Source organism: Arvicanthis niloticus, chromosome 14 (assembly GCF_011762505.2).
Source record: "Arvicanthis niloticus isolate mArvNil1 chromosome 14, mArvNil1.pat.X, whole genome shotgun sequence".
Taxonomy (NCBI): domain Eukaryota; kingdom Metazoa; phylum Chordata; class Mammalia; order Rodentia; family Muridae; genus Arvicanthis; species Arvicanthis niloticus.
Window position 1 is genome coordinate 50,705,787 of NC_047671.1, and position 13,383 is coordinate 50,719,169.

The 13,383-nt window shown below is 41.8% G+C and overlaps 1 protein-coding gene across 1 annotated transcript; it reads right to left on the reverse strand.

Moving 5' to 3' along the window:
- Positions 1–6,630: 6,630 nt before the first annotated feature.
- Positions 6,631–12,384, reverse strand: Zmat2 (zinc finger matrin-type 2). The gene is made up of 6 exons (XM_034518505.2): positions 12,265–12,384; positions 11,839–11,932; positions 10,983–11,106; positions 9,995–10,068; positions 9,440–9,585; positions 6,631–8,457 (listed from the first exon to the last, which is right to left on the reverse strand). The coding sequence occupies exons 1-6, from the start codon at positions 12,280–12,282 to the stop codon at positions 8,314–8,316; spliced, it is 600 nt and encodes a 199-aa protein (XP_034374396.1). The 5' UTR covers positions 12,283–12,384; the 3' UTR covers positions 6,631–8,313.
- Positions 12,385–13,383: the final 999 nt, after the last annotated feature.

Sequence of the window (13,383 nt, forward strand, 5' to 3'; positions counted from 1 at the left end):
TGAGGAGGTAAATCAGCTGGGTGTTTTCTTTGCTTCTCTGAGCTAACAGTATCTGGCTCCCAAGTCTTTACTGGTAAAATTGAACAACTGAGATTTTGTTAAAAACAATAATCCATGTTCATAAAAGCACTGTGTTTAGCAAAACTAAAACCACCTATATGTCTAGCCACAGATAAATGCTAAAACAAAATGTAACATTTCAGAAAACAAAATATTTTCTAGCCTACTTATATTTTTCAGATGTATTTTTATGTTGGTTTATGTGTATGTGTCTGAGTGTATGCCACATATGAGCAGGAGCCCCCCAGGAGACTAGAGATGGCATTCAATCTCCTGGAACTGAAGTTCTAGGCAGTTGTGAATCACCTGATGTAAGCACAGGAAATCAAGCTAAAATCTTCTGGGAGAGCAGTAAGTACCCTTAACTGCTTTGCCATGGCTCAGATCCACATCTTTCCTTTTTAAAAGGAATGAAATTCTGATTGTTCATACTACAGCAAAGATGAACTTCATAGTCATTATGCTAAGTGAAATAATTAATCTTAGAAAAGACTTATATAGCTAGGTGTGGTAGTAGACACCTCTAATCTCAACACATGGGAGGCAAAGGCAGGTGGATAAATCTCAGTGGGTTTGAAGTCAGCCTGGTCTACCTAGGAGTTCCAGAACATCCAGAGTTACATAGTGAGACCTAATCTCAAAGCACCAAAAAGAAAGAAAGAAAAGACAAATAGGAGCTCGGTGTGGTGGCATAATCCTGTAATCTCAGCATTTGCAGGTCGAGACAGGGGGATCAGGAGTTCAAGACCATCCTCTGCTACCTGAGTCCAAGGTCAGCCTGGGACACATGAGACCTTGTCTCAAAAAACAATAAATAATAATAAATAAGCATTGTATTATTCTACCTTTATGATATACTTAGTAAAATCTATGAAAACAAATAAATGGTGGTCACTAGGGTTTAGAAAGAGGCGGGAGATGGGAAGTTGTCGTGTAGTGTGTATAGAGCTATTGATAAGACAAGATAAAAGAGTTCTGTACATGGAGACGGGCGGTCACTGCACAACAGAACGAATATACCTACTGCCACTGATCAAACAATGAAAAATGTTAATATACTCCATTTTGTTGTATGTATTTTACCATAATGAAACAATTTTAAATGTTTAGGTGTATTTATTTTATGGGTTGTAGTGATTTGAATAAAAATGGCCCCCATAGGCCCATAAAGAGTAGCACTATTAGAAGGTGTAGCTTTGCTAGATGAAGTGTGTTACTTGGAGCTGCTTCGAGGTTCCAGGTGCTCAAGCCAGGCCCAGTGTTTATATCTCTCTTCCTGCTGCCCACCAACCCAGATGTAGAATTCTCAGCTACAGCCGGGTGTGATAGCACATGCCTGTGATCCCAACACTTAGGAGGAAGAAACAGGCAGATCTTTGTATTTGAGGCCAGCCTGGTCTATGAGTGAGTTCCAGAACAGTCAGAGCTACACAGAAAAAAAAAACAAAAACAAACAAAAAAAAAAACCCTGTCTCAATAGCCAACAACAAAAAAAGAACTCTCAGCTACCTCTACACCACCATATCTGCCTGCCTGTCACATGTGTCACACCACGATTATTATAGCTAAAAGAGCTCCATTTGATCCTAGGACTCCATCTCGGTACCCACCAACCGGACTCCAATCCCTGGAAAACAAGTTACCAGTAACCCTAACTCAGTGACCTTCCCCCAAAAACATGCAGTTGTGACTATCTACTTGTTACATGACTAACTGCTTTTTGTTTCCCCGATTCTGTAACTTGCTAAAACAGATACCCTAAGATTGTTTTAAATTGTCTTAACCAGTTAATTTGGCAGTCTTTACTTGCTTGCATACATATTCCTGTGGTTTTCCCCCTTTAAAAGTCCTTCCTCACACCCCTCTTCCATGTCAATCTCAAATTTGACTCAGAGATTGTTCATCCTGCTAGTTGCTAATCAATAAATCTTTTATGTATAATTGGATTGAGTCTATGGGTATTTTTCTCCAGAGTCACAAACTCCATAACAATGATAATGAACTAAACCTCTGAACTGTAAAGCAGCTCCAGTTAAATGTTTTCCTTTGTAAGAGTTGTTGTGGTCTGGTCTCTCCACAGCAATGAAAACCCTAATTAAGACAGAAATATAAGTATTTTGCCTGCATGTACGCATGTTTGTGTATCATTCAAGTGTCTGATTTGGTGCCTGCAGACGCCAGAATATGGGATCAGATTCCCTGGAACTGGAGTTAGAGATTGTTGTGAGCCACCATGTGGGTGATGGGGCCAAACTCAGATCCTCTGCAAGAGTAGCAAATGCCCATAACCGGGGACCATTTCTCTAGCCCCGTACTCAAAATTTTAACAGAAATGAAGCAGATATGGTGATAAGTGTCGATCATCCCAGTATTCTAGAGGCAAGCGAATCGAATCGCAAGCTCAAGACCAGCCTGGACTACATTTACAAAACAAAGGAAACTTAAAGAAAGGCGCTGGCTCTCAAGTGTCCAGAGAATTAAATCAGCCTTCTGAGTTTGAATCTTTCACATTTCAGCATTCTACAAACAAAGCTCAAGAGAGCAAGTAAAACCACACATGTTGGGGCTGGAGGAATGACTCTGTGGTTAAGAGCATGTACTGCTCTTGCAGAGAACCTGGACTCTGTCTACACAGATTAGGTAGCTACTGCCTGTAACTGTAACTCTGACAACTGTGGGCACCTGCATTCACAAGAACATATCCACCTATGGCAACAGCATAAGTTAAAGGCAGAAACAATTTGCACCTAATTTTATAAACATTCCAGTGATATCCTCCTAAACAAGCAAACAGTTACAGAGCCACACTACAGAACAGAAATCAAGATGGCACACCGTAGGCTAGAAATGATGAGAGACACGTGAGTCCATCACCTGAGGATGAAAGAAACTGAGAATGCTAAAAGAATGGCCTGAAAGAGCTTGAAAGGAGAAATGGCAGTCTTGGAAGCGATCCCTTCCAGGGAAAAGAGGTGATGTGAAGGGGTGTATTGATTTTTTGAGGAGACTTACGCAGGGAGCATTTACAGAATAGTCATGCAGTTCCGAAAGAGAAGCAAACCCAGAACCAAACCTCTATTCAACCAAACAGGTGCATTCTACTCTAGGGACACGAGAGGGCACTCTTGAACGCAGAAATCTGATTAACCTTATTAGCAACTGCTAAAACCGGAAAACAAAACATTCAAAACGCACAGAAAATAGCAGGCATCGCATTACATGAAGAAAATTAAAATCAACTATCTTCTTTTAAAAAAACTAACCATAAAATATGAAAACTTGAGAACAGTACTCCAATCTAAATTAAATAACCTTAAATATCACTTAATGTTGCGGGGGGGGGGGGGAGGGGGAGTCTTTAAAATATAACTCAGAAATTAACATTAAAAAAAAAACCTAAAGGAACAGAAGTGTCTGAAATCACAAGACATTGGAGAAAATGAATCAGTTCAGAACAAAAAGAGGAACAAAATTAAATTTGTTAGATGTCCTAAGGGAAATTTTAATTTAAATGTAACCACTGATATTGAGGAAAGAAATAAAAGTAATATCAAGAAAGCAGTAAGCAGGTTCTTGGAGAACGTGGCAGATACAACTCACAAAGAGGAAAACAATGGAATACTTTCAAAGTGTTAACATCAGAAAAGTTTTTGGAAATAAAACTTATGTCTGCACATTGAAAAGATCTTACATGAATTCACCCGGAATGGTTAATTCTGAGGAATATCGTAGAAAATCAATTAAACTCAAAAGATAAGTGATTCGGCTGTTAAGAAAACCTTAGTTCTGTTCCCAGCACCCAAGACAATGCATATTTAATATACATTCATACAATCACATAAATAAAAAATAAAATCTTTTTAATTTTTTTAACTAAATGAAAAAAATCCTCCCGATTTCAAGGGGAATATGACATAAAAGATACAAGTACACATAACTATTGGAACAAAAATATTACTAAGTATTCTAATTTTTAAAATTTAATTCTTCTGTTGTTCAGCCCTACCCCGCCCCCAATTTTTTTTCTGGAGCTACATAAAATGTGCCGGCTATTTATTCAAGAAGTTTTGCAGCAGCAAAAGGGCCAGGGAGCACCCGCGGGTCTCGAACCAAACACTCACTGGTTAAGCAAGTGGTTGGTTGTGTTGTTCAAATGGTGAACTAACGCCGAAGTAACCGCTGAGCTAAAGCTGGCCCGCCGGTTACTTCCTGGATATATTTACATGACTGTGAGAGAAACGTACGTCATGCAGATATTTTGAAAGTTCTGTGGTGACAGACCAATCGGATTCCGTTCCAGCCACTAAGCCCTTCCCGGATACCCACAGCGCCTGCGCGGACTCCAGCACCTCCCCTGTGCAGACTGCTTCCCTTATCCACTCCTCCATTCATTCATACCTTCCCTCATCCAGTCCGGGTGTAACCTACGTACACTAAACCACGCCAACTCCGCAACCCATCCTTGTCACTGTTACCTCATCCACCCAAGTGGAAGCTTTGCAAATGTAAACTGTTACACCAGGGATGTACATTCATATGTATCCTGTCACTATATAATTTCAAATACCTGGTCAATTCTTATGCCCTTTACGTACTGAAATCAACTAATTTCCCCAAATTCCTGTCTTTCTAGTTAGCCACCATATTTCAGTGTGAATTCACTTAGACACAATGCAGGAGTTTAGATGTTTTGCTATGGATATTGAGTATTCTTTTCATTTAGGTAACTGTCTTGGACACAGCATTTGGAAGGTGAATGGCAGAGACTGGCTACATAAGATTCTGTCTCAAAGAAAAACAAAAATTAAGTCTTGGAGAGCTTTCCTACGGTGTATTCGTAACTCATCTTCATTGTAGTGACCGCCCTAAAATGCACTTGCTTTTAACATTCTATTGATGTATACAGAAGAATGCTATTTGTGTATGACTTGTTTTGAAGACAAGGTCTCACTGTTTAACCCAGGTTCTCTCTTAAAATTGCCATCCCCCTGCCTCAGCCTCCCAAGAAGGGTACCACTACACCTGTTTAGAAGGTGTAGGCTGGGGATCACACCCAGGCATCATAAAGGCTATCACACAAGAATCATTTTTGTCCATGGACATGGTCTCATATAACCCAGGCCTGGAACTTGCTATATAGCTGAGGGTGACCTTGAGTCTCTGACCTTCTGGATAGCAGTGCCAAACACAGTCAGTTGTAAGAGTTGCCAAGGATTGAACCTAGAGCTTTGTATACACTAGGCAAAGCACTTGACCAACTGAGCTATATTACAGGCCCACAAGAATTTTTGAAAGACCGATCCTTATAGCCAGCATGGTAGCAAGTGTCTATTATCCCAGCACTTAAGGGACGTGAAGGCAGAAGGAACAGGACTCAGGCCATTTTTGGATACATAAGTGAGTTCAGGGCCACCCCGGACCACATGAGATCCCCTCTGAGAAGCTACAGAGCCACCTTTCATTCCGTTTTTCACTTTGAGACAGGGACTCACTATGTAGCCTTGGCTAACCTAGAACTCAATATGTAGGCCAGGCTGGCCTCAAATTCAGATATCAGTTGCCTCTGCCTCCCAAGTCATGGGTTTAAATGCATGCATCACCACACCTGGCTCCTGGGTATTTTAGATAACATTTATCAGAGGGAAATTCTCTACCAGTGGATCTTGACACTTTGTTCAGAAGATGCTTAGTTAACCAGGCGTGGTCATGCGTGCCCGTAATGCCAAAGGACATAAGAGACTGAGACAGAGGATATAAGATTTTGTCTCAAATAAAACAAAGTTTATCTTCTAAACACTCAATGAATAAATGGAATAAGACAACAGATACATTCACCTCAAGTACAAATTTTCCCATGCATTATAAACTTCTCTTCCAGAGATGCCTGAGTTATATGGGATTGTTCTGTGTTCTAAATCCCCCACCTACCCTGTCTTCACCTTCCAAACCACCATCTTAACACAACACCCCCATAGAACCTAGCCAGGTCATTCTATTTATCACTTCCCAGAGAGTTTACAGAACTTGGAACACACAATTATAATAGAAATGGCAGAGATGATCTCACCATACTAGAGAAAACACTAATTAGCCATTACTGAGTTGAATGGGTGTGAGTATTGAATATTGTTAACATCTCCTCTCGATGAAACCTTGTCCTATTTGCCTTGAAAATATAAAATGAGCCAGTCCACAAGGGTAATCTCTCTAGGTCTTGTAAGCAATCCTGCCAATGAAAGCATACATGAATTGCTATCAGCCTGCAACTGTGAGGTTTCTTTAAGGTCTTAGCATACAGACCAGACTGGCTGTGATCTTATAGTAATCCTGCTTCTGTTTCCCCAGTGCTGGGGTTACCATGCTCCACACTGTACTTAAATTCCCAAGCCAGGAGTTGAGCCAACATACGGATAGAATATTTATGTAGTGGCCAAACCCCATGAGAATTCATTAAGCAAAAAGCAAACTTACAGTAAGGGATAGGGTAAAGCGCTTTGTGGGATCCAGTGTTTCAGATGCTACACACAGGTGAGGAACTATATGGGTCAAAGAAAAGTCACTGTGGCAATCTTGTCAAATGGACCCCTTTATTGAGTATAGAGCCAGCAAAGGGAGCTTCATCTGTTTACAAGACTTGTATAACTGTCCCCTCTGCCCTCATCCCCATCTTACCCTTGAATTCCTTAGACAAGGCACAGTATGTGATCTAGTTCTCAATGTTTGAGAGGGATTTGTTTTTAACTAGTCTTTGTCATGTAGTTCACAAGTTACACTAAGGTGGATAAAAGTTTCTTAGTCATTTTCAATGGGAGAGCCATTTACCCACTCCCAAGGGACAAAGATATTTTATAGTTGTCACAAACTGGATGGAAATGCTACTGACATCTACTGGGTGAAGGCCAGGGATACTGCTCAACATACTGTAGAGCATAAAACAACTCCTTAAAAAATTCCTGGCCAGGCATGGAGGTACACACCTTTAATCTCAGCACTGGGGAGGCTAAGGCAGGCAGATATCTGAGTTCAAGGCCAGTTAAATGAGACCCTGTCTCAGAAATATAAAACAAAAACCCCAATCCAAAACTTAGCTAGCTCATCAACAGTGCCAAGACTGAATAACCCAGTGCCTGCCCGACTGCAGATAGTGAAGTTCACCCTGAGCTCTTCTATTAAGATCAGAGCGTGCTAAAATTACAGGGGACTAAAATGTTTTGTTTGGACTCCCAAGGGCACAGATTCTATTAGCAGAGGGGAAAACTCACACTTAAAAAAAACCTATATATAAGGAGGGTAGGGTGGGGGAACAAATGAAAGAGAAAGGTTCTATAGAAATTTGTGGTGTAGGAATGTGGGGGGCAGGGAATGATATGGACATGTTCCCAACAAATGTGAAACAGGCCTCGTCACTGTCATTTATTGTACATGTTGAACAGTGTCTCCCAGAGTGAGTTTGTTTGGTTTTAGGGTTGTTTTGTTGCTTTATTTTTTGCATCAAACAGGTTCCTCCAAGAACCTGTTCCCGAGGATGACAACACCAGAAATCCTCAGTGAAGTGAAACAAGGTTAAAAACTCAGCAGACACAAACCACACCAACACTCATCCCATTTAATATCCTGTTACATGCACCGAGGAAACCAAGAACATTAGGTCTCAGGGCATCAATGCTCTGAGATTCTAGCTCAGGTCCCCTCTTTGTGACATATCATGCACACATACCCACACACACATTGACCCAGGCAGAAATCACATGCATGCACAAGTGGGTAGAGAACCGCTGGGTGGGATGGGAGGAAGAGCTGGGCCAAGGATATGCCAGCACCTGCATACTGGAGACTCAGAAAACCCTTCTGTTGCAAGCTGAACAAGAGTAAAAATTAAAACAATAGCAGGACACAGGGAAAAGGAGGATGTTCAGACAAAAGGTTGGAAGGATGAAGAGGGAAAGATGCAGGGGATTTGGGGAAAGCAGTCTCAAAGAGGGAGGTCTTTCTTTATTGGGAACACAGATGGGCAGAGGTTCTGTGACTCCAGTAATGTACTGAGGCTGAAGGAATATGCCACAGCATCTCCTCGACATCCTGGGCCCTCTCCCAAACTAGAGGGAACCACAAACACCCACCCTCTAGCCCTGCCCATTAACACTCTTAAGAACCTTCTCCAGTACCCAAAAAAGAAATGACACCCCCACCCCACCTCAACACACACTCAAAGTTAGGTCCAGTATAGGCCAAAGTTAGGCCAAAGAGAATGCTTCAGTAACTCTTCTTGGTGGAACCAAAGCCAGAGAAACCCATCACAGCTGCCATTTCATCATCCTCCTCAAAAGTCAAGTCCTCCTCGGCCCTCCTTTTTTTCTCCTTCTGTTTTTCTTTCTTGTATGCTTTAGCCTTTTCCTCCTGAAGGGTAAGGAAGAAAAAAATCACTCAGAATCAGTTGGCTCCAGAGGTGATACTGCTGAAAGAGAAATGTAAAGACTGAGAGGTCAGTGATGAAGCACTTGCCCAGCATGCATGAGGGCCTGAGAGTGATTCCAGGATGGCAGTGGGGGAAGACTGTAAGAAAAGATTTTAAGGGATAAGAAGAGATTTACTAAGTCTCTGGAGTTCTTAATCATACACGCTAGTTCATCTCTAGTTCTAACCATACAAACATCCTGGGACATGAAGCATACGCCAAGATCTGTTCTCAAGATCACAGGGAATGAGGTTCACAGAGGTTATTTAACTTGCCAAAACTTCATGCAAATAAATGGAAGAAAATAATTCTGACCCTGTAACTCAGATACATAGGCCAACTAGCAAACAGTTGTATTTAGTTAATCCCTCTTATAGTTTAAAAAAGGAGTAAAAAGTATAGGGGAAACTATACATGCAAGCAAGAGGATAGGACGGCAATGGGAAGTTTTGAGCTTTCTTCATTTTGATATGAACCTATAACTAGTCTAAAACAAACCTGTCTAAAAAAACAAAAGGAGGGGCTGGAGAGATGGCTCAGCGGTTAAGAGCACCGACTGTTCTTCCAGAGGTCCTGAGTTCAATTCCCAACAACCACATGGTGGCTCACAACCATCTTTAACGGAATCTGATGCCCTCTTCTGGTGTGTCTGAAGAGAGCAATGGTGAATACATAAAATAAATAAATAAATCTTTAAAAAAAATGAAAAAAACAAAATGAAAGAATAATTACACCTAAGAGATCTAATCTAAAATGCCAAATGAACAGGCTTTGAGCTGTTTCTCATGGGTCTCAAACAAAGATGCCCTAGTACAAAGAAATCCAGGAACAAAACTGGGGAGAGGAGCATGAGCAGAGAAAGAGGGCCACCCTCAATTCACAGGGGAAACTCAAAGCCAGGGAGCAAGGTTAGCAGAGCCTCACCTCTTCTCTGAGCTCCTTCATCCTTTCCTCAAAATCATAATCTTTCTGCTTCTCTTCCATCTTCTTCTTGTTAACCTCAAAACGTTTCTTTACCTGATCCAGAGTGGAACGTTCCACGCGCATAGACATACCCAGGTTTCGCTGATCTGGGTAAGGTTAACAGTGAAGACAAGCAGTCATTATAACATCCTCAGCCCTTCAAAAAGTCTGGTCCTGGCTTTTTTAGGTTTGTTTACTTGTTTTTTACCTTTTCATAATAAAGTACACAACAAAAATACCTATGGCTAAAAGAAGCTCTTGGCCTCACCTGCTCTCAGAAGTGTCAGGCCCAGATAATAAGTAATCACTTTCAACTGCATTTACTAGGTAGTTTATCATCAAGGCCAGCCAACCTCCTCCTCTGGCCTCTGTGCTCATGCACAGGCAGTCACACAGCCAGAAACATTCATAAGCACGAAAACAAAAGGTCCAAGAGAACCACTCTACCACAACTGCCCTCCACACACCTTTAAAACCCAATCCCAGCTCCAGTCAGGAACTACCTCCAAGCCTTACGTTTCTTTCCGTTAATGTGATCCAGGAAGTTAATGGAGTCCTTCACCACACAGTCACAGACATTGCAGTAGTAGCTAACAAATGGGAAGAAACAGCACATGGGTCAGTCTGGTTTTTAAGGATCTTACTATTTTCAGTGAAGAAACTCAAATCTTTAGGTAAAGTTACATGTTTGTTTTGTTAATTGAGACATTAATTAGCTCAATTAACAAAACAAACAAACTTCATATGTCTTGCTTTGGGGAAACTACCCTCTTTACACTTTATTGTGAACAACCTTACAAATAGGCCCACAGAATAAACTTAAGCCTCAAAACCACAGGCATGTGAGGGCCTGGAAGAGGATCTTCTAACTTTATTTAAGCCCCAGTGAATGCAAACCTAGTCAATTCCACAAATGCAGCTTTATTTATAGAGACCCTATCTAGAACCTCCAAGGTAACTAACCACCCCTCAATTCCTTGCCCACAGAAACTATGAGCTATTATTATGTTATGCTACTAAATATTTGCTAACTTATACAGCAAAGGCATCACAACAGTGGATTTACTAATTAATCTTCATAAAGACTGCTATCTGTCTGATTCTCCTGATATAAGTTGTAACTTGACAGACTTTAAGGAATGGTGGCAAAGGGTGACAAGCTCCATGGAACTCTTCTGTAGGTCACAATATTGGTGCACAAAAACTATAGTTAACAGCTCCACCTAAAACACACCCAGAGCTTTCATGTCTTCTAACAAACTATATAACCCCTTTGAAGATGTCAAGAAAGTAGTACAGTACTGATAGGAAGAAGCCCATAGAACATCCCCTCCTAGAAATAGGACTGAGTAGACTATAAACCTCAGGGGACAAAGAAAAACAAAGAATCAATTTATGTCAGTAAGGTTGCCATCCCTGGGCCCAGGATTCTCAACACTTCCTAAAACCAATATAGTTTATTAGGCCAGCCTTGGTATTAAGAGACGGACAAAAAGCAACTCACCCTCCCATTTCAGACTGTGGGGTCGTCTTGGTGATAACAATTGTCTTCCCAAGCTTGGACTCCAAGTCCACCTTGTAATCCCTGTGCCGTAGAAGCTCCCGCTTGACTGGCTGCACTGGTTTTCCTGAGGGGAAAAAAAAAGAACCCCAAAATTCAGATGACTACTCATTCTTTTTTTTTTAATTCCTCAAAGAATGGACACAACAGGTACTTTATGTAGCAGTTAAAAGAGGCTAGAAAAGACTCTAATTGGAATTATGTAGACATAGGCCTGGTCACTCTGTGGACCAAGCTGGCCTAAGACTTGTGATGGTAATGCCAACTCTCAAGAGCTTTTCTCACTTTAAAGCCAGCAAATTTAAACAGTGCTTCCTTTGTGTTGTCTAGCTGAACTTCGGAGTTCTGAATTTTTCCTAAAGGTAACCCTTTCAAAAGAGGGTTACTCAAGCCCAGTAGCAAATGTTCAATGTTTTCATGCAGTGTGAGGGGTAATATTGGTTGCCTACTTGACTACATCTGGAATCAACTGAAACCCAAGCAGCTGGACACACTTGTTTGGGAGTTTTTTTATTTGATTTGATTTCGACTTTTTTTCATTTGGACTGGATTGCTTAGGATGGGAAAACCCTGAATATGGGCCACACACACCTAGAGGAAGCTCACGTAAAAGGAGACGAAGAAGCTTCAGGGTTTTTTTTTTTTTTTTGGGGGGGGGGGGTGTTTGTTTTTGTTTGTTTTGCCTCCTTGCCCTCACTCGTGAACTGGCAAGTGATTTATCCTGTTGCTGAGGCATTCGTTCTCAAGCCACTGCATCAACTCTACCATCCCCTTATCCCTTCATGGAGCGAGCACCCACCATCCTTCTTTTCTCTCTCTTCTGTGAGTCTCTTCTCCGCGAGCTTCTCATATTCATCTTTGTCCCACTTTCGGCGAAAGTCCAAGTTTTTTGTCTGTAGGGGGAAAAAGTGCTCAAGATCCGTCGCTGCGCCTGTTCCCCTGGAGAAACTAAGGGAACCGTCTAACGGCCACGGAGGCGGCCCCAGGAGCTTTCGAAAGAGAAGTCTCTCTGGAACGCCCAGGGGTCTGGTGTACTCGGGACCCCAACCCGAGAGACTTCCGAGATTCCACTGTCCCTGCGCCAAAGCCTTACGGGGGAGTTCTCGAACCTGAACCCTGAGATCGCGAAGAGGTGTCAGGAAGTCAGTGAAGACTCACAGTCTGTCTCTATTTAGCTCTGAAAAACCACCCCAGACCCCTCAAACCTTCTCACACCAACACCTACCCCGCTGCCAGACGCCATCTTCACAACGAAGTGAATGGGAAGCCGTAAAATGCCGTAAAACGCGCCCTGGAGCCAGAAGGCAAAATGACGCTCCAATAAGATTCGAGCCTCGCATTGTAACTGCGTTAAGACTGGAGCGATTCTAAGACAGTCCTGATAGCCCCGCCCTGTGCTCCAAGGAGATGGCGCAGGCGCAAAGGGAGCATGAAGCAACACGGAAGTAAGGGCACCGGCCAACGTTTTGGTTTTTTTTTTTTTCTCACTGGCTTTAAAAACGAGCTTAAAAGAATAGCTCAAGTCTTCTTGTATACATAGAATCAGAGTTTTGGAAACAGTGCCCCATGATCTAACCAACTTTACCTGAATCTTCCTCCAGTATTTCTAAACTTTGTTTTTTAAAGACATGTTCTCTGGTAGCCAAAAGTGGACTCTTAACTATGTAGTCAGAGGCTAATCTTGAACTTCTGATTCTCCTGCCTCCACTTCCCAAGTGCAGAATTTACGATCATGTACCACCACGCCCAGTTCATGTGGTGCTGGAGGCTTCGTTCATGCTATCAAGCATTCTACAAATTGAGCTACCTAGCTCAATTCCCTGCTAGGCAATTTCCTGCTTAGCAAATCGTATTTTAAAAATCAAAACACTTGTCGCTCTGAATGTCCTATTCACCAGCATGTACTATGAATGTGGCTCTAAATTATGCACAGAAAAAAAGTAGTTTTACATTGCCCCCCCTCCTCCAAAAAAAAATGGTGCTGCTTTTTGGTTAAACTCATTTTGATGTCTGGAGAACATCTAAACTCATTCCATGTATACAGTACAATTTATCTTGAAAATGTCATCAGCCAACACCCTAGAATAAAGCATTCGCTACTCTGGCAAGTGCTTAAAATATGTTTGTGGGAGAGGGTAGTGCTTGAGTCAGGGTGTCTTGTAACCCAAGCTACAATACAGCATCAGATGACTTTAAACTCCTCAACTTCTCGCCACCACTTTGCAAGAGCTAGAGTTATATGTGTGGTATGTTTGTAGACAAGGTCTCATTATTTGGCCCTGGCTGGCCTGAAACTCTCTTTGTAGAGATTCCTTGGTATATTATTAGTCTCAGGACCTCTGTC

Coding starts and splice junctions, on each gene's coding strand:
- Zmat2 (XM_034518505.2), bottom strand. Junction 11,107..11,838: donor AGAGAGAGAAAAGAAGGATG/GTGGGTGCTCGC, acceptor TTTTCCCCTCAG/GAAAACCAGTGCAGCCAGTC. Junction 10,069..10,982: donor CCACAGTCTGAAATGGGAGG/GTGAGTTGCTTT, acceptor CCCATTTGTTAG/CTACTACTGCAATGTCTGTG.